This window comes from Lepus europaeus, chromosome 12, assembly GCF_033115175.1.
Source record: "Lepus europaeus isolate LE1 chromosome 12, mLepTim1.pri, whole genome shotgun sequence".
NCBI classification, from domain to species: domain Eukaryota; kingdom Metazoa; phylum Chordata; class Mammalia; order Lagomorpha; family Leporidae; genus Lepus; species Lepus europaeus.
Window position 1 is genome coordinate 2704665 of NC_084838.1, and position 12805 is coordinate 2717469.

The 12805-nt window shown below is 51.5% G+C and overlaps 1 protein-coding gene across 2 annotated transcripts in view; it reads left to right on the forward strand.

Moving 5' to 3' along the window:
- The window catches only part of TSC1 (TSC complex subunit 1), a 55755-nt gene that overhangs the window by 22705 nt on the left and 20245 nt on the right, over positions 1-12805 (forward strand). For both annotated transcript variants that reach the window (XM_062207286.1, XM_062207287.1), the window contains exons 4-8: positions 1051-1154; positions 2771-2923; positions 5043-5187; positions 7052-7206; positions 7493-7566. In XM_062207286.1, coding sequence (XP_062063270.1) covers positions 1051-1154; positions 2771-2923; positions 5043-5187; positions 7052-7206; positions 7493-7566 — 631 coding nt within the window. The remainder of the gene's footprint in view (positions 1-1050; positions 1155-2770; positions 2924-5042; positions 5188-7051; positions 7207-7492; positions 7567-12805) is intronic.

Below are 12805 nucleotides of genomic sequence, written 5' to 3' on the forward strand. Positions count from 1 at the left end.
AAGGACACATAGCACACTTTTTTTTAAAATTAATTTATTTGAAAGGCAGAGTTACAGAGAGGCAGAGGCGGATTGGGGGTGGGGCCTTCCATCCGCTGGTTCACTCACCAAATGGCTGCAGTGGCTGGAGCTGAACTGATCCAAAACCAGGAGCCAGGAGCCTCTTCAGGGTCTTCCATGCAGGTGCAGGGGCCCAAGGACTTGTGCCACCTTCCACTACTTTCCCAGACCATATTAGAGAGCTGGATTGGAAGTGGAGCATCTGGGACTTGAACTGGCGCCCATATGGGATGCTGGCACTGCAGGTGGCGGCTGTACCCGGTGCACAACAGCACTGGCCCCACATAGCAAACTTCAGGGTGTTTATCTCTAAGGAGTGGTTTGGGGACACATTGGGAGAAGGACAGTTTTTTTATCTCACATACTTCTGTATCTAAATTTTTAATAGTAGACAGGGATTATTCTAATTAAAGTAATAAAAATAAAAGCATTTCATATGCTTTTGTGGATACTTAGGCTAATAAGCATGGAACTGTCCTATTGTTTGTCCTGAATGAAGTTAAGGAGGCTGACATGTACTGCTTCAAAGCCGGCTCTGTGGCGCAGCGGGTAAAGCTGCCGCCTGCAGCGCCGGCATCCCATATGGGCACCTTTTTGAGTCCCAGCTGCTCCACTTCCAATCCAGCCCTCTGCTATGGCCTGGGAAAGCAGTAGAAGATGGCCCAAGTGCTTGGGCCCCTGTACCCACGTGGGAGACCTGGAAGAAGCTCCTGGCTCCTGGCTTCGGATTGGTGCAGCTCTGGCCGTTGTGGCCAGTTGGGGAGTGAACCAGTGGATGGAAGAGCTCTCTTTCTCTCTCCTCTCTCTCCCCTCTCCCCTCTCCTCTCTTCCCTCTCTGCTCTCTGTATATAACTTTGACTTGCAAATAAATGAATAAATCTTCAAAAAAAAAAAAGAAATGCACTGCTCCACAAAACTTTGGGTAGCTTGAAAAGAAACATTTGGATTGTTATAGGAGATGATGTTATCAATTCCCCTTTTGTTGTTCAGATCGTGGCCCTATGCTTGTAAACGCCTTGGTGGATTATTACCTGGAAACCAGTTCTCAGCCGGTTTTGCACATCCTGACTACCTTGCAGGAGCCGCACGACAAGGTAACTGCTGGGATGCTGGGATGCCGTAGTGGAGTGCACCGTGTGTGCTGCGGGAGGATCCTGCCAGCTTCCAGGCAAGGCTCCGTGCGGCTGGGCCGGGCTCAGTCCCTGGCTTCTGTGTGCTGCACATGAAACTCCTGAGTCAGGCCCATATTTCCTGGGAAGTTCACAAAATCAAACAGAGGGGCTTCCAAGTATCATGTGTTTAAAGGAATCTTATCATCCGATGCGGTGACTGTACAGTAATGCTGTGACCCCTGAGGTGCACATCTTTATACCCATGCTGTGAATAGAATTTTTAAACTTTTACCAACAAGGGGAAATCTGTAAGTGCTGATAACTAAGAGTCTAATTAATGAATCTTGTTTCCTAGCACCAAGCTCTCAGAGAACTCTTACACATTTTCCTTTTGTTTTTGTGTTTGTGTGAGTAGCAAACACAGCATTGTCATTTCAGACTTTGGGAAGTTGTGATTAAAGATGAGAGCACATTCTCTAGGATGTGAGGACCTTGCCATTGTGTGTGTCTTGTCTTCTTTTCCTTTACTCTGGGCTGAACTCTGACTTCTTCTACCTCGTTCCATAAGGTGTCAGACTGTAGGCTGCTTTCATCGGGACCCCCTCCTGACAGTAGCAGCCAAGCCCAGAGCAGCACCAGGGGTCACGGCAAGGGGTGGCCTGCTGAACTCCAGAGGGGCTGTGGAGTCTCCTCCCCTCCTGCAGACCTGTATTAGCATTATTTATTTATTTATTTTAAAATATTTATTTATTTATTTGAAAGGCAGAGCTACAGATAGGCAGAAGCAGAGAGAGAGAGATCTTCCATCTGCTGGTTCACTCCCCAGATAGCTGCAATGACCGGAGCTGGGCCAATCCGAAGCCAGGAGCCAGGAGCTTCTTCCAGGTCTCCCACATGGGTGGGATTTGGGCCATCTTCTGCTGCTTTCCCAGGCGCATTAGTAGGGAGCTGGATCAGAAGTGGAGCAGCTGGGACTTGAACCGGCACCCACATGGGATGCCGGCACTGCAACTGGTGGCTTTACCTGCTGTGCCACAGCACTGGTCCCAGGATCATTTATTCTTTATTTCTTTATTTTAAAAAAAGATTTATTTATTTGACAGAAAGGGAGAGACAAAGATACTTTCCAGCTACTGGTTCACTTCCTAAATGCCTGCAGTAAGGGCTGGGCCAGGCCAAAACCCAGATCCAGGAACTGTCCTGGTCTTCCACGTGGGTGGCAGTGACCCAGCACTTGGGCCATCATCCAGTGCCTCCCAGGCACATTAGCCTGAAGCAGGATTGGAAGCACAGGCTAGCTGGGACTCCCCGGCACTCCTGTATGGGATGTCCCTAATATTGGCTTCACGCGCTTGCCACGCCTGCCCCAGGCTCATTTTTGTTGAATTACCAGGGGGCTGCCCTCTCTCAGGTTAAATGCAGCAATGCTTTGTTTGCTAACTTGGTTTAGAAATCTTGAGTTTGATCTCTTTCCCAGCTTGACTGGCCTCCCTGCAGAGGGCAGAGCTGAGAGATTAGAGCCCATGGTCTCTGTCTGTGTTCAGTTGATTGGTGTCACGTACGGTCATGTGAGGGCTTCCCTGGTTCTACATTTTCAGCACCTCTTGGACAAGATTAATGAATACGTGGGCAAAGCCGCCACCCGCCTCTCCATCCTCTCGTTACTGGGGCACGTCATCAGACTGCAGCCGTCCTGGAAGCATAAGCTCTCTCAAGCCCCTCTGCTGCCTTCGTTACTAAAATGTCTCAAGGTAGGGTGTTCGTAAGGTTTGAATGACGGCTTCATGAATGTAGTTTCTGAATGTTGAGTGACTAAGCAAACAAGTTAGATGGTAACTTTGAGAGTTTAAAACGTTCTAGGCAGCTGGTTTTCCTCTCATGTAATGTGGTCCAGATTGGTACTAAGTTCTCACATACTTCATTATGGGTAAGCAAATACAGTATTATTTCAGTCAGCTGGGCTCAGTGAGGTCCAACACTGAGTTGTTCCAATGTCTTTGACTTCATCCTTGTTTAGCCTTCCCCTGGTTAAAAGTTGGCTGGACTCTCTTCTTTTTAGAGAATCCCTATTCCTAAAATCTCTTTCAGCTAATATAGCTTAAAGGTTTTTTAATTCTTAAGGAATATACTCTGGTTGCAGCTGTATTTATGACTTTGAAGTCCTATTGAATTGTATACTATTGCCTACACTGAATTTGGTGCATTTTTCTACACAGGGAGTCAGAACCGTAGTAGAACTATGTGTTTTAGCTCTGGCGGTGGCTTGCCGAAGCACTCAGGGCTATTTGCTTAATCTGTTTTCGTTCCTGGACTCGGACGTCCATACAGTAAGACAATTGGTTGATAGTAACTGCAGTGTTTGTCTAGGGTGCAGTCCCTTGGATTCATCTGATCCACCTGATCGACCTGATCTTTGTGCCTGCCAGGAAGGCTCGCTGTCTTACTATCCCTGGTGGTGGACCCCGAGGAGTCACATTGAAAAACTCGAGTTTAATATTAAGAAAAAACAGGAACAGTTTTTACAATTTAATATTTTTTAAGCAAATGAGATTCATGAGAATATAATCTAGTTTTAGTTCAGATGGTCAAAGCTTGGACTTCTGGAAGAGTTTTGCTATTAATCTTGGGCTGTTATCCCAATGTTGAGTTGGGATGTTTTGCTAAATGAGATGAAGGTTGGTCCTTTCTGCTGGGACTCACGATGCAGCCTCAGTTCCCCGCCCGGCTACTGCGTTCTTCTCACTGGATCGGAGTACCGAAGGCATGGTGCTCGATGTGAATGTTAAATCCATTCACAGCTTTGTTTCCAGACTCACAGATGTCTTTTCTAATTAGAATAATGGAAGTCTTGGCCTGCATAATAGCCTTTTGATTAATATCTTTTTTTTTTCAAGATTTATTTTATTTATTTGAAAGAGTTACAGAAAGATGTAGAGCCAGAGAGAGAGGTCCTCCATCTGCTGGTTCACTTCTCAAATGGCCACAATGGCCACAGCTGCACTGATCTGAAGCCAGGAGCTTCTTCCGGGTCTCCCACATGGGTGCAGGGGCCCAAGCACTTGGGCCATCTTCTACTGCTTTCCCAGGCCACAGCAGAGAGCTGGATTGGAAGTGGAGCAGCCAGGACTTGAACTGGCACCCATATGGGATGCTGGCGCTGCAGGCTGGGGCTTTAACCGGTTGTGCCACATTGCCGGCTCCAATATCTTGTTTCTTGAATTTGAATTTCAGTTATTTGGCAAACATCCATGATTTAATAATGGATCAAATGAGCTGCTATAGCCAGTCTGAGTTAATTCATTATTCATTGGGTGTTGAATGTCTTCAATTAGCCTAAAGTTATTTGACTTGACCTAAAAGCATCGTCTCTTATTTGCTGATTCTCATACCTGATCTTAGCCAAAAGGCTGAGAAGCTATATTTGCTGATTCTCTATAAACACTGCTATGAAACTAAGTCCTTAAGTCAATTTGTTAGTACTATAATTTTTTCTTCACTTAAACTTCTGTGGTAATCCTTTAAAAAGCAGTGAATTGTCAATGTGTAGTGTGTTTTTTAAATTGCCTTCACAACATGTGAGTATCTTAGGATTTGGCTGACTATATGAAAACAGCAGTGCTTTTATCCAGTGCTCTAAGTCGGGCATCCTAGGACGTTAGGGTCTGGGAGTCCAGCTAAGCTCTCTCCCAGCTGAGCTGCTGAGGCGCCGACAGTGGGGAGTCAGAGCTCGGTCTGTCTCAGTGTTGTCCTCTCAGATCCTGGGGGCAGGAAGTGAGGACGGGAGTGAGGTTGTCATCAGTGGCTCTTCAGTGTTGGGGTCCCCTTCGCCGTGCCTGATGGCTGTTTGCTGTTTGACCTTCACCTCTGCAGATGGATACCGACGTCGTCGTCCTCACAACAGGCGTCCTGGTGTTGATAACCATGCTGCCGATGATCCCACAGTCGGGGAAACAGCACCTTCTTGACTTCTTTGATATTTTTGGCCGTCTTTCATCATGGTGCCTGAAGAAACCAGGTACAGATCTCCTTACCCCTGCCGGACCCTGCTGGCTGAAGGCTTTCTTTGTTGATCAACAGGTCGTGCACCATTAGGGAAAGGCGTAGGGAACTGTGTAGCTGGAATGAGTAATTTTCACCGGACACATGAGGAGACTGGGGTGTCCACTACGGGCATTTGTAGGAAGACGGCTGACAAGACACCTTCCGTGTGCTGGTGCCTTGGAGTGCTTAGTTGTCGGAGAAGCCGGCAGGACGGTGTCAAGCAGCCTCTGTGTGTGGCAGCAGTCTAGGGCTATGCTTGTGAAACATGCCTGCTCCGCTGGGTTGAGGAGGCCTTCAGGTTCCGATGGCCTGTGAGGGAGAATGCAGCACGCCCTGATTTGTGGTTTGGTTCCAAACATATCAGGTGTCTTCCCCACCCCCTGTATGGGCAGGTAACACAGCCTTTCAGGACCTGGGAGCCTGTGAGATTCAGACTCCTGGTAATCCCAGAGTGAGATACTCCTATCAAAGGCACGAAGGATGAAGACCTGCGGCTTCCTGTCCAGGATGTAGTAGAAGCACGGGCCCCTCCTTTTTAAGAATTGATACATTTATTTGAAAGGCAGAGGGAGCGTACACACACGAGAGAGAGTGCATGGGCTCCCCAGATAGCCGTAACACCAGCCTGCGGTGGGGAGCCAGACATTCCATCTGGGTCTCCCCCGTGGGTGGCAGGATCCCGTGTACTTGTCCTCTGCCGCCCTCGCAGGAGCTTTGTCAGGCAGCTGGATCAGAAGCAGAGCAGCTGGGACTCAGGCCAGCACTGGGGTGGGGATGCCAGCATCGCAAGTGGAGGCTTAAGCCGCTGCGCCACAGTGCTGGCCCTAGCACAGGCCCATTTGATACTAGTTTCTTTCTTTCTTTCTTTTTTTTTTTGACAGGCAGAGTTAGTGAGAGAGAGAGAGACAGAGAGACAGGTCCTCCCTCCATTGGTTCACCCCCCAAATGGCCGCCACAGCCGGTGCACTGCGCCGATCCGAAGCCAGGTGCTTCTCCTGGTCTCCCATGTGGGTGCAGGGCCCAAACACTTGGGCCATCCTCCACTGCCTTCCTGGGCCACAGCAGAGAGCTGGACTGGAAGAGGAGCAACCGGGACAGGACTGGCGCCCCAACCGGGACCAGAACCTGGGGTGCCGGTGCCGCAGGTGGAGGATTAGCCTTGATACTAGTTTCTTTAGTGGGGTGTTTGAGAGAAAGGATTGATCTGTCCATATTATGAAGGAGCTTTTTGTATGCTCTGGACACTGTTTCCATGGGGTCCAAGTAAAACTAGATTAACTGAATTTTCACTTCGTTCCACTCTTAGCTTTTTAAGCTAATGTCTGGTTAACAGTTTTCTCTACTCAGTGGTTATAGGTACACATAGCTAAGGCTAAATACGGATTAAAAGGTTCTCTCTCGTTCACCATGTCCCAAATATTTGAATGTTTGTTATATACCAAGTGTAGTGCAAGACATTGAGGCCATAGCAGTAAGCCAGTCCTGTTCTCAGGAAGTGCGTGTTGAACTGCGCAGCGGAGGGGTGTAATCACAATTCAGAAAGAGCGGCTCTCCTTGTAAAGGTAGCTCAGTGTTGTGAGAATATTTGGGGTCCTTTTTGGGTGACAACTGGAGGGAAGGGTGGAGGTTGGCTCAGTGGGAGCCTCTGCGGGTCACAGGAACCAAGGGCTTAGGGGCCCTGGAGAGATGTGAAGTGGGGGTTCTGGAGCCTTCAGATTGCGTTTTAGAAGACTACCCTGACCTGACACACACGTGACAAGAACGGGCAGCCACGTGCTCAGTCTGCTGTCACCTGTCAGCCTTGTGTCTGAGTGTCTTCTCCACGGCTGGCGTTGCAGGCCACGTGACAGAAATCTACCTGGTCCACCTCCACGCCAGCGTTTATGCTCTCTTTCATCGTCTCTACGGAATGTACCCTTGCAACTTCGTCTCCTTTCTGCGTTCTCACTACAGTATGAAGGAAAACTTGGAGACTTTTGAAGAGGTGGTCAAGGTAAAGAAAACCCTTTGTTAGCGCGTGGCGTACGGGTGAGCTAGACTGTGTTTCTAACTCTGTGTTAAGTGGAGAGCAGCAGTCCAGCCTCTCCACTAAACCTGCCTCATCTTCAGCCTGCTTCCCGCCGTACAGCTGCCTGTTCTCCACACTTGGTATAAATGGGGTTGTTCATCTGTGTGGTAGCGTGTGGCGGTACTTTGTTCTTTCTCACTGTTGATATTCCATTGTGTGGACGTGCCGCAAAAATTCATCCTTTGTCAATTGTCGACCCAAACTCTTCCAGCCGATGATGGAGCACGTGCGAATTCATCCGGAGTTAGTGACTGGATCCAAGGACCATGAACTGGACCCTCGAAGGTACGGAAGCCGTCTGCAGAATGCTTTCAGAGGCTGAAAATGTGGGCTAGGAGAGGTCCCTCTCGGGGTGCTCCTGGGGAATGCGGGTGTTCTGCTCACCGAGTCACTCCATGGGCAAGGACGTGCACAGCCGAGCCCGGTGTGAGCCTGGAGTGTGCTGCTCAGTCGTGTAGCAGAGTGGAGGCCCCGGGCCCCAGAAAGATTAGCCTTGAGGGGCCAGTAAGTGCGTGAGGAGTGGCTGAAAACAAGTGGATTGCAGAAAATCAGTGTTTTCACTGGGTGGACTCCTTGGGTCCCTCTCTACCCTGCATAGCCCGGTGCCTAACGCCCTCCTTGAGACCCTGCACAAGTTCCCGAGTTTGTTCTCTGGAGAAACAGGACCTGCGTGGCTCCTGAGGGAGGCCACCAGCTGTGGTGAGGACTGAAAATGTGAGGGAGGTAAAGAAATGCGACAGACGGAGCCCAGGGAGGTTCCCCTCCTTGCCTCACTTTTCTCTGGGTGGAAGCCGGGCTTCTGCCCCCAGTTAGGGGATTAGGCCTTTCGGGAAAAGTGACGCCCAAATGTTGACCTTGACATTCAGGGATCTCCCACTGAAAAAGCCAGCCTTTTACCTGATCTCTGTGTAGTGAATCAGCTTAGAGCAACTTAGTGTGAGATATATTTAGAGAAATGAAGAAAATGTACACATGAGGTTTATACTGACACATGAACACATGTACCCAGCACCCGGCTTCAGATCGACGCTGGGGCCAGTGTTGTGGCACAGTGGGTTATGCCACAACTCGTGATGCCCGTATTCCCCATGGGGGTGCTCTGCTTTCAAGCCAGCTTCCTGCTAATGTGCCTGTGAGGGCAGTGGATGATGGCCCAAATATTTCGGCCAGTGCCACCCCTGTGCTGGACCAGAGTGGAGTTCCTAGCTCCTGGTTTTGGCCTGGCTGTTGTGGCCCTCTGGAGAGTGAGTCGGCAGATGGAAAATCTCTGTCTCCCTTTCTTTCTTTTGCTTTGCTCTTCAAATAAATAAGTAAAATACAGAATATTACTACCAGTACCTTCGAAGTCCTTGTGGGAGCCCTCTCCCCCCCTTGTGCCTGTTCCCTCTCCCACCTCAGAGACAACTGCTGATCGTGCTTTTCTGTTGGTCATTCTCCCGCTTCTCCTTGTAGCTTTATTACATGTGTTCTTTTGTTTCGGCACGCTGGTCAGGAAGCAAGCCTTCTGAAGAAAGAGCAGTCTTTCACTGTTGGGTAAAGACCCAGGAGCTGAGAGAAGGAGCAGTGTGTGAGTCCCGGTGTGGCCTCACCTTCTTGAGATTGTACAGGGTCCCTTCGGGGAAGTCAGTGCACAGGCCTGGGAAGGGTCACCCTCATCAGAGCACGTGGCAAAGCCGGTACCAGATGTGCTGCCGCGCGGGGCAAGGAGAGGCTGTTGTGGCGGCTGCACCTGCTCCGTGGACCAGGTCAGAGCAGAATCCTCCTGTGGGGCGAGAGGGGTCGCTCAGCTGCTCTGGCCGAATAGGGGAGTGGGAGCCTCATCGGTACAGGTGGAGACAAGCTGAGCCAGGCCGCCGTTCAGGCCGGGTCAGCGGCTCTGCCTCTCAGCTAGGAAGACGGTACAGGACGTTGGTGAGCCTGATGGCCTGCACCGTGCCGGTTCTCCTGGCAGCTCTGAGCTGCCGTCCGTGCCGCCTGGACTCTGTTGTCACCCTGTGCTTGTGGGGCTTCCCTTCTTGTCACTCCTGGGCGAGCTCTCCCACTTCCCATGTCTCCTGCTTTGATCAAACCACCCCCGGGTCCGATCAGCTGTATCCTCCGGCGGCGTTTGGAGAGAGGGTGCAGGTGTTGACTTGGGTTTGGACCTCCAGGTCGGGAGTCGATCTTCAGTAACTTTTCGTGGGCCGCTTTGCTCCCAGTGTTGCTGCTGCAATCCGAAGAGGTCCTGAGCCTGTGTTTGCTGTGTGGAACTTGGTGGAGTGTTCTCTTTGTTGCCCTAATATTCTGAAGTTTCCTGGCCACGTGCCCTGACGTGCACCTGTTCTCTTTGTTCAACCTAGAAGCTCTTTAAGTTCTAGATTTCTTTAATTATTTTCTGCTTGGCTTCGTTTCCTGCATGGTCGCTGCCTTTCCTTCCGGCACTGCTAGGCTGCAGACCTAACCTGCCGGAGTGGTTCTGTACTCCTCCTCGCTCTCCTGTTCTTCCTTTCTACCCCTCTGTCTGCTTCCCAAGAACGCCCTTATCTTTGGCTTAGTCCTCCTGTTCTGGTTACCGTCTCTACTCCCATGGTTTTAATGTGAGGAGTTTCTCGATGTTTATGGAAAATGTGTTACGAAGAAGCTACACACGGATTTCAAACTTCTTTGTACCAAAAATAAACTTGTCTTTTTTTTTTTTTTTTTTTTAAGATTTATTTATTTGAAAGAGCTACAGAGAGAGGAGAGACAGACAGAGATCTTCTATCTGCTAATTCACTCCCCAGATGGTCGCAATAGCTAGCGCTGGCTAGGCCAAGGCCAGGAGCCTGGAGCTTCATCTAGGTCTCCCACATGAGTGGCACGGGTCAAAACACTTGGGCCATCTTCCACTGCTTTTCCCAGGCCACCAGCAGGGAGCTGGATTGGAAGTGGGGCAGCCAGGACTCGGACTGGTACCCATATGGGGTGCCAGTGTCATGGACAGCAGCTTTACCCACTGCCACAATGACAGCCCAAAACTTGTCTTTTTTTATTTTTTTTTTTTTACTTTTTTTTTTATTTATTTGAGAGGCAGCGTTACAGACAGAGAGAGAGAGAAAGATCTTCCATCTGCTGGTTCACTCCCCAAATGGCTGCAATGGCTGGAGCAGGGCTGATCCAAAGCCAGGAGCCAGGAGCTTCTTCAGGTCTCCCACACAGGTGCAGGGGCCCAAGCACTTGGGCCATCTTCTACTGCTTTCCCAGGCCACAGCAGAGAGCTGGATCAGAAGAGGAGCAGCTGGAAACAAACTGGCGCCCATAGGGGATGCCAGTGCCGCAGGTAGAAGCTTAGTCCACTATAGCACAGTGCTGGCCAAACTTGTCTTTTTTTTCAAAGATTTATTTTATTTATTTGAAAGAGTTAGAGAGGTAAAGACAGAGGCGGTGGGAAGGTGGGAGAGAGAGAAGAGAGAGAGGTCTTCTATCTGCTGCTTCATTCCTCAAATGGCCGCAGTGGCCAGATCTGAGGTGATCTGAAGCCAGGAGCCAGGAGCTTCTTCCAGGTCTCCCACATGGGTGCAGGGGCCCAAGGACTTGGGCCATTCTCTGCTACTTTCCCAGGTGCATTAGCAGGGAGCTGGATTGGAAGTGGAGTAGTTGGGACATGAACTGGCGTCCACACAGGAGGCCAGCACTGCAGGCGAAGACCCCAGCCCACTACACCACAGCGCTGGCCCCTAAACTTGTCTTTTAATTACATTTTTTTCCACTAGCTTTTTGAATTCCCTCCCATCTACGGGCTCTTTTTAGTTCTCTGGATGCTTCTTCGTTTTTCATAGTAGCCAGACGTCTTAATCATGGCAGCAGTCTCTGTCTTGGAGGAGATTAGCTGGTTTCTTTTATTTTTCCTGCATGGTCTGTCCTCCTAAGGTGATTCCTTTTTCCTTTGGCCAAGATCTGCTTGTGTTTAGACTAGAAGACTGCTCGCAGGGTGGGGCTGGCTTGGAGCTTCGTCCTCTGGTGAACTGAGTGTGTGCTGGGGGTACTGAGGGCTTCCTTCTGGAGCCGGCCCAGGTTTTCAGCACAGAACCTTCAGCTGTCCCGGCTGATGAGGGTCTGCTGCTGGGGCAGAGGCTGACGGCCTTGACATTCAGAATTCACCTGCTTGCTTAATGCCCTTCTTTGGAATGGCGTTCACCAGTTCCTGGAGTACCTTGTCCAGAAACCTCTTGTTCTCATCCCAGAAGCAACCAGATGCCGTCTGGATTGGTGGAGCTAGGGGGGTCGGGGACATCAGTGCTGCTCTGCTGGTTTGCAGCCTGCCCGCCCTCACCTACCTGTCACCGCCCTCACCCACCTGGCCCCCCGCCCTCACCCACCTGTAGCTGCCCTCACCCACCTGCCCCCTGCCCTCACCCACATATCCCTCCCAACCTCACCCACCTGTAGCTGCCCTAAACCCACCTGTAGCTGCCCTCACTCACCCACCTGGCCCCCGCCTTCACCCAGCTGTAGCTGCCCTCACCTACCTGCCCCCCGCCCTCACCCACCTGCCCTCCGCCCTTACCCACCTGGCCCCCACCTTCACCCACCTGGCCCCCGCCCTCACCCACCTGTTGCCACCCTCACCTACCTGGCCCCCACCTTCACCCACCTGGCCCCCACCCTCACCCACCTGTTGCCACCCTCACCTACCTGGCCCCCCCGCCCTCACCCACCTGCCCCCCCCCCCCCGCCCTCACCCACCTGGCCCCCACCCTCACCCACCTGCCCCCGCCCTCACCCACCTGTTGCCTCCCTCACCCACCTGGCCCCCCACCCTCACCCACCTGCCCCCCATCCTCACCCACCTGCCCCCCACCCTCACCCACCTGCCCCCCGCCCTCACCCACCTGTCCCCCGCCCTCACCCGCCTGCCCCCTGCCCTCACCCACCTGTTGCCGCCCTCACCCACCTGCCCCCCACCTTCACCCACCTGGCCCCTGCCCTGACCCACCTGGCCCCCACCCTCACCCACCTGCCCCCCATCCTCATCCACCTGTCCCCCATCCTCACCCACCTGTCTCCCACCTTTACCCACCTGCCCCCCACCCTCACCCACCTGCCCCCCACCCTCACCCACCTGCCCACCACCCTCACCCACCTGGCCCCCACCCTCACCCACCTGCCACTCAGCTGCAGCTGCCGAGTTCTTGAGGCTGCAAGGTCTCCAGCACTTTGAGGAGTCCGTGTGTCAGCTGACGCTCAGCTTTGAGCACAGCTGCTTAGGATCCTGTTCCTTGGACTTGTGCACTGCCTGTCTGCTTTCCAGTGGCAGAAGCCTGTGGTACTATTTTCTCATGCCCCTTTCCTCTCCTCTTTGTGAATTTATACTAATTAGTTACTTTTTTAAGATTTATTTTATTTATTTGAAAGAGTTAGAGTGAGACAGAGAAGTCTTCCATTCGCTGGCTCACCTCCCAAATGGCTGCAACGGCTGAAGCTGCGCCAATCCAAGGCCAGGAGCCAGGAGCTTCTTCTGTGTCTCCTATGTGGGTGCAGGGCCCAAGCACTTGGGCCATCTTCT